General features: G+C 31.0%; 1 protein-coding gene across 4 annotated transcripts in view; it reads right to left on the reverse strand.

Annotated features, from left to right (window-relative positions):
• The window catches only part of LOC136083997 (TNF receptor-associated factor 4-like), a 102797-nt gene that overhangs the window by 22064 nt on the left and 72264 nt on the right, over nt 1-8469 (reverse strand). For all 4 annotated transcript variants that reach the window (XM_065803984.1, XM_065803983.1, XM_065803982.1 and 1 more), the window contains 2 exons: nt 7442-7516; nt 7156-7233 (listed from right to left, as the gene is read on the reverse strand). In XM_065803984.1, the coding sequence (XP_065660056.1) occupies nt 7156-7233; nt 7442-7516 (153 nt within the window). The remainder of the gene's footprint in view (nt 1-7155; nt 7234-7441; nt 7517-8469) is intronic.

Below are 8469 nucleotides of genomic sequence, written 5' to 3' on the forward strand. Positions count from 1 at the left end.
TACAGAGCTATATGAAAAAAAACCAGAATTATCTTTACGAGCGTCAGAAGCCACCAGCTTTGCAAGAGCAACAGCTTTCAACAGGTTCAGTTAGTGAGTTTTTTCGGAATCTACGGGAAGTGCGAGAACGTGATCAGTTTGGTCCACAAAGCATTTACAATGTAGACAAAACAGGACTAACAACCGTATAAAAGCCTGTTAAGGTTATTACTAGTAATGGTGTCAAACAAGTAGGTAGCATAACATCTGGAGAAAGAAAAACTCTTGTGACAGCTTGCTTTGCTGTAAATGCAATCGGCAATTCTATACCACCGCTGTTCGTTTTTTCGAGGGTGAAGTTTCAAGATTTTATGATTAAAGATGGTCTACCCGGATGAGTAGAATTTGCTAATCCATCTGGTTGGATGACATTAGATATCTTTGTCGAGTGGTTGAAACATTTTATCAAACATACGCACTGTTTGAAAGATTCTCAAGTTCTTCTCGTGCTAGAAAACCACGAGAGTCAGATATCTGTGACAGCCCTCGATATGGCAAATTAAAACGGAATAAATATGCTTAGTTGGACAGATCTGTGTATGGGCCTGTGAAGAGGTATTACAAAGCGGCTTGCGGCAACTGGCTAATCAGCAGTACCAAACCGAGAAATATATATGACGTTGTTCCGATTGTGTGTGAAGTATAAGGTAAAGCCTTTACAAAATCCAACATTAAATCTGCATTTCAAGTTGCCGGGATCAAACCATTCAATCCGGACATTTTCACAGATGAGGTATATCTGCCAGCATCAGTGACCGATTGTCTAGTACCCTCTTCTACTGTTGAACATCCAGAAATCATTGCAGATATTGCAGAAACTATTATATCTAAACCCAATAAAAATTTCAGGAAATGGTTAGCTTGGATGAGCGAGACACTTCTGAATTAGCTGGACCCTCTGTTCTGTAGCAGAACTGTTGCCGTAACAGCAACCCCGAATATTGTAACACCGGAATTTCTGAGACCCTTTCCAAAGGCTCCAGCCAGAAAAAAACAATTTAAAAGTAGGCAATAAAAAAAAGAGTTTTGACTGACACTCCTGTTCGAAATGAGATTTGCTTGGCAAAAGAAAAAACAAAACAAAACAAAAGGGAAAATTTTTTTTTTTTCCATCGTTCAGAAAGATCCAAAAAAAGACCACAAGAAAACATAAAGCAAAACGTACTGCTACACATAGACTTTAGTTTGAATAATCCGATGATGAGTTTGAAGAAGAATTGAGACTTTAAAGATAAAAATAAATAAGAAAAAAATGCTACAAGTGCAGCAGTTGAAGACGATGAACCAATGGAACTTTCCGATGATTCTGATAATATTCATTGCCTACCACCGCTTGAAAGTGATGAAAGTGAAAATGATCTTGAAACGATATCTTCTCAACAGATAGTTGAATCATCAGACCTTAAATTTGATTTTGATGCACTGAATGGGAAGGATTTTGTTCCCGTTAAATTTGATAAAAAACAAGAAAGCTATTCATTATGTTGGACAAATCTGTGAGAAAGAAAATGTGCGAATGCTAAAATATTTGAAAAGAGAAAATTTAAAATCGTATAAATTCAACTCTGTAAGTGAGCAATTGTACCAGTTTATCAGAGATGATGTTGTCTGCAAGCTTCCAGATCCAATGCAGCATGGTGACGCAACTCGTGTCGATCGACATTTGTTTTTCGATTTTGATTTTTCAGTTTTTGCAAACATTTCTTAAAATTTCTGATAAAAAAATTTGTTCACTAAACTTCAAATGTTTATCTCTTGGCAGAAATTTGAAGAACTGTGTTTTTTTATTATGCTTTATTGCCAACTATTGATTTTGTAAAAAACTGTATATAAGATCAAAGTGCCCCATTGTCGTATAAATGTTATTTAGGGTGTCCTGGATAACACTTTTTCATTATCCGACCGGATATCGAGTACCCAGATATTTAAAATTATCTGACTAGATATCCAGATAACGTAATTCAAATCCTAAAATATATACTTTATAATGACGAAATATTATCGTGAAAAACCTTCAAAATGGTGAACTTTTTATCAATTTTTTTAATCAAAATTAATGATTTAAGAGCAATATGCATTGCATGTGGAAATTAGATAAGAAGGGGTGTAATAATCTGGTCAGAAGTCATTTTGCACAACTGCGCTGTATAATCACACAAAAAAAATTTCAGTGTACTTTGTGTGAAGAGGAAAAATTAATACTAAATCTTCTTCAGTTGCACAAAGAAGTTCAAAACGTATTAAGATGTGATCAAATCTCCTTTTTAAAAGCTGTTCATGGAGATGATGTTTTCTTTGATCACTCGATTTTAGAAAAAAATAATGACTAAAGTTTTAAATTATTGGAAACAGAAAAGAGAAGTTTCCACTGCTAAAAGAGTTAGCACTTAATTTACTTGCACCACCTGCAACCTCTGTATTTTCGAAAGATTGTTTTCATTCTTTATGAGAAAAAGCAATCAAGGCTAAATATGTTAGTTTCTCTACATTGAGGTAAAAAAAATACAAATGAGTGATAAACCGAAAAATTTACTGCGCATATATAATTTTAGTAGTATTTTAATAATAATAGGGGAGTGACCTAAAACAGGCGCCTTTTTAAAAAAAGATAGAATAAACTAGCTGTAACCAACCAAAAATTAAATAAAAAATTATCAGGAAATTTAACCTATCTACAACGTAACATCAGAAAATTAAAGGTGTAACCATGCCTTATGTTATGAAACAACCGTTGAAGAAAGAAATGCTAGGAGCCCATTTTCTGTGGAAGTAGCCTATAATCAGCCCCTTATTTTAATATCTGAATAAAACCTGATTATTAACGAAAATTTGACTAAAACTGATTTGGTGATTATACATAGAATACATTGAATACATTGACACTCTGAATAGAGAAAAATTGACAATAATTTTAACAATAGTCAAACTAAAAAAAACTTCGCTCAATAAAGTCTTAATAGTTGTACTTTTAAATATTCATTTTGCCAAAAATTAATAATATAAAAACCATTATTTTGATGGTTTACTTAAATGTTTATGGTCAGCTAAACAATAGCGGATGATGCGGAAGTTATCGGACAAATCCTAATTTCATTATTTGAGCATAATAATTAGTTTTTGTGGTTTTATGCGAGGCATAAACGTTCTTTAAAATATAAACTTTATTATTTAAAACACAATTATTTAAAATGAGGTTAAATGCAGCAGAACGAGAATCTTTTCGAAAGCGACTAAAAACGTTTTTTGTAAATAAACCTCTAAAACAAAATAAAAAAAATAAAAAAATAAATCGTAAATCATTTTGAAAAGGAAGGATTTGCTCGAAGTACAATATATGATAACCTAAAAAGACTCGAAACTGTTCAATAGTTTTCTGATAGAAAGCACCCTGGTCGTCCAACATCCTGGACTAGAGAAAAGAAAGCTGAATTAACGAGACTTGTCAAGAATCGAAAAGGGGTCAGTCAGAGAAAAATAGGTATTAAATTCGGTGTAAATCAATCGACAATTAGTCGTCAGTTAAAAAAATAAATATTAAATATAGAAAACGTGAAAAGAATCTAAAATACACTATAGAACAACAAATAAAGGCAAAGAAAAGAAGCAGGAAACTAGTTAACCAACTGTATAACACAAAATCGCTTCTAGTCATTGATGACGAAAAATACTTTTGTTTTGCAGGGGACAACATGCCTGGAAATTCTGGATACTACACAAACAACAAAAAGACATGCCCAGAAAGTGTTCGTTTTATAGGAAAAGAGAAATTTCCCAAAAAATTATTAATGTGGATAGCCATATCTGACCGTGGTATGTCCGAGCCATTGTTTCGCACTTCCAAGGCTGTAGCGATCAATTCATCAAACTATATTAATGAATGTTTAAAAAAACGACTTCTTCCATTTATTCACAAGTATCATGGAGACTTTAAGTATTTATTTTGGCCAGATTTAGCAAGTTCTCATTATTCTTAAGATTCTCTAAATTGGATGGACCAATATGTCTATTACGTTGATAAAGAATCCAATCCCCCAAATGTGCCTCAAGCACGACCAATTGAAAATTTTTTGGGCTATTTGTCACAGAAGGTTTACGAGGAAGATTGGCAAGCTTCAACAGAGCAAGTTTTGATTGATCGCATTAAACTAAAACTACAAGAAATTGACTTTAAATTTACATTAAACTTTTACAGACGCATATGAAAGGCGTCAGAGCAAAATTGAGATCAATTGCAGATGGTGGTGTTTTTTCATATAAAAAATAATATATTTTTATCAAAAGATAAATGCTTTATTTAAAAAAATATAATACAGTCGTCCCCCGGTTAACGAACCCCCCTGTTAGCAAACTTTCGGTTAACGAACCGAAAGTTTGCCCAAAATCCTCCCCCGGTTAACGAACCGGAACTCGGTTAACGAACCGGGACCGCCAAATGGCGTGCACACGCGCGTGAAGGTCGGGCGCGCCGTCCAGCATTTCCCCCTCAGTTTTGTGAGTGTCATGGAAGCCTGGGAGGTGAATGGTTGTGCTGGGTGTGCTTTTGTTGTTTCATTTTTTTCTTTTCTTGTTTCACTAATATTTTTCATGCATTTTTGTGCTTTTTTCTAGGTTTTTTTCCCACTTGCGATTTTTTCGATTTTGCGATTTTTCAAAATGTCGAACCCTGCGAAAAAAAGCAGAAAAGTTTTCACTCTTGAAGAGAAAAAGGCAATCATTCAAAGAGTGCAAAAAGGTGAAAAGCAAAGTGACCTGGCTAAGGAGTTTGGTGTGAATAAATCAACCATTTTTTGATAAGCAATGTTCATGTTCAATTTTTAGTTTTTTTTAAAACTTTGACAAGCAATTTTCATGCACAATTTCAATTTGTTTCAATTTTTAAAAGTGCATAAATCTCAGGTTTCAATCATTTCACCTTTGCCTATTTTATTTATCAAGTTGGACAATTTTTTGAATTTTTTCCCCCATTATTTCGGCAAAATCCACCAATTAAAAATTTTTTAATGGCGGCCTATGGGAAAACGCGTTTCGGTTAACGAACTTTTCGGATAACGAACTAGTTCGTACTCCGAATTAAGTTCGTTAACCGGGGGACGACTGCAGTAGTTTGTTTTTTTATTTATAAATAAGTTAATGACGTTTTTATTTTGTCCGATAACTTCCGCAGCACCCGTTATTCTAAAGTTAAATTTGTAATAATCAATGTCGAAGCAAGAGATTTGATAGGGGCCTATCTCACTTTTGGGGCTCGTTGTGGACCACTATCCCATAATAATAAAAATATTATAAAGAAATCATTAACATTAGATTATTAAATAATATAGCATTTCTTGATCTTTTTCAATTTTTAAATGATATTAACATGAAATATCCGGTATATAAAAAACCGGATAAAGTTTTTAAAAAAACGTACAAAGACAGCAATAACCAAAAAATTTGGAGTATGGCTTCAAGCCACTGTTATGCTTAACGTAAACTAATTCACTGAATTGAATACATCTTTAGAGATTGATAATAACAAATTTGCTAGGGAGAGGTATCGAACCAAGAGCTTAAACTTGAGAGTTCAAAAATTGATAATAATTATATATGAGGTCTTTCCTTTAATGGCCAACGTGATAAAATATTTTTAACAGGAAAGAAGGTTGATAAATTATATCAAAGAGCATTTGTAGAGGAGTTATGATACATCAGTTTCTGTAAATACTGTAGTTTACAGTTGTCTTAAACAGAAGATTAGCAAAAAGCATTACAATGGGCAGTATTTCAACTACATTTAAACAATTTTTTTCTCTACTATCTATTCAAGAAAGTATGTCATGAAGTGGAACCTTTAATGGTTCCACTTCATGACGTACTTTCTACACTGGTTCTTAGCTTGAACTCAAACCACTGCGGCAAGGCCGCACATTATGATGTTATTTAACAAATTGATGTTACTTATCACAAAACAAATATTTTGAGACAAAGTTTAATTGCTAGTATACGGAGACCAAGCAGTGATAAATGGTAGTGAGCTATATGAATAATTGCCAATAAAATGTTGTATCTGCCAACAGTAATAAAAAACGCCTCTTTACTGAGACTTTTTTTTTTTTACTAAATTAAAACTAACCTGGTTTGAAATTTTTTGATTGCCAAAAAAATCACTGTCTTAATAAAAATTTTTCAGTCCTGAACTGCAAAATCAATTAACGCCAGAAAAGATGTCAAGCTGAAAAAAAAATCTGTCTGAAATTTATCAATTTGTTTTTGTTGTTTAAAAAATAATATGGTATTAAAAAAAACTGAGTACTGTGTATTTTCTAAATGTGTGTTTCATATGTGTATTTTCTAAATAATAAGCTTAACATAATAATATAATATTTGTAGACGATTTCCACTTATTTTAATGTCTCTAGTTATCGAATCGTATTAAAGCTTACTAAATCAAAATGAAAGTTATAAGTGAAGGTTATTAATTTTTATAGTGATAGACCACGTCCATGTATATAATATCCAAATATTTTTGCTTTGACAAGCAATCTTTTTTGATAGTTAATTTTTAACTTTTTTTATGCAAGGAAGCGCTGTTTGTGTTCACTTTGTCTTTGACCTGGTAATCCTTCAGAACTAGTGAAGTTTTTTTTCATTGTTAGTGATTTTACCATATCTTTTATTTTGACTTTGTAATTTGAAGTTAAAGTAATAAGTAAAAACAAATTGTGTACTAGTAAATTAGTTGTCAATTTTTCGAAACTTGCATTAGATAAAAAATCTTTTAAATAAAATACTGCTTTCCCAGTATTTTTATCAATGTATAATTAAAACCTTTTATCAAGGTATGTATAAAAGTTAGTTGACTGTACATACATTCTGAAAACTTAATCACTGGAACTTTAAAGGTTTTTGTTTAACGAGTTATTAATAAAAAACTTAACTTAGTGATCATTTCGAATTTTTTTAAGAAAAGTTGTGGTTAGGGATCAATATATATATAGATGATATATAACTGAATAATATACAGATGATATATTATCATATATACCTGATTTCTCTATTGTTATTATTTAAGAATTTTATACAATTTTAATTTTTAAATTATAAAAACTTTAAATTTTTCAAAACTTATTTTCTTACCATAAACTTGCATCCAATATTAAAATATTGACATGGAAAAATTGTGTTAGCGCAACTATCAGTAATATGAGAAGACATCTATGAAAAGTTTTAAAGATAAAGTTTTTACCCAAGTAAATTAAATGTTCAGTAAACACACGACGTTTAAAAAACGTATTGAAGACCTGTTAAAATTGTCCAGACGTAAAGTAGTCGTTGTTTAGACGTTTTTAACGAGTCAAGTATTTACTTCGGTAAAAAAAAGACACTTTTAATATAAAGCAGCTATTTCAATTTGAAATCAAACCTCTTCACGCATAACTTTTATGCCACATTGATTTACACAACAAAGAGGTGAACATTCGCAATTTTTTTCATGAATCTAAATGTAAATTTACGAGAAAATTTAATTTTTACTTTGATTTTATTAAACTTCACATTTCTTTTAGAACATTCATTAATAAACATTATCATCATCATTACCATCATCATCATCATCATTATTATCATAAGGGCCGTCCTGAAGAGACGCGTCGGAGGTGTCTAACCCCCCCTTCCTTCCCAACGATAATTCTATTGAAGAATTAGGAGGAAAATGTGAACATTAAAGTCGGCAAATAATAGCCAACAAGGATCTTTTTTTTTTTTTGTTAATATCTTAGCAAAATATTTTTTCTAAGCCTTAAATGGCAAAAAACAGACGCGTCAACCCCCTCCCCCACTCCTTATCATGAAATCTATGGGAAGGCCCTTTTCTATTCTACTATTACCATCCCTAATTACCTAATTATCATATTCTTGAAGTTTTATTACTAATAACATAGATTATCTCATTAAGGGTGTTCTGAAACAAAACATTTGAGAACCGTAAAAACTAAATAATTATAATACATATATTACATTTAAAATTACATTTAAACCTTATCTTTTAAAATATGTACTTATGTTTATTGTATATTTTTAATGTTATTATTTGTTGTTAATATTGGTGGTGTTTTTTCTATTGTCAAATATATTTGTAATTACTTATATAATGCCTTTTCAATAAAAACTGAAAACTAAATTTCTTTTATTAAAATAATAAAGCCATTTACTGTTTTTATTTAATACTCAAAAAAAAAACTTTTTCCTGCTTCTACCGCCATACATTTTTAAAGCATATTAACCAACTCTTAAAATCTATTATGTCTAAACACTTTGATATTATTATTATTTTTTTAATACATAACGCAACATTTTTAATTCTTAAGATTTTTTTGCTATTTGCATCTAATTTTTAGTGCGATATTGATAATCATTAAAAATACCTTTGGTAAAATAAATTGAATTATGCGC

This window comes from Hydra vulgaris, chromosome 08 (assembly GCF_038396675.1).
Source record: "Hydra vulgaris chromosome 08, alternate assembly HydraT2T_AEP".
Lineage (NCBI taxonomy): Eukaryota > Metazoa > Cnidaria > Hydrozoa > Anthoathecata > Hydridae > Hydra > Hydra vulgaris.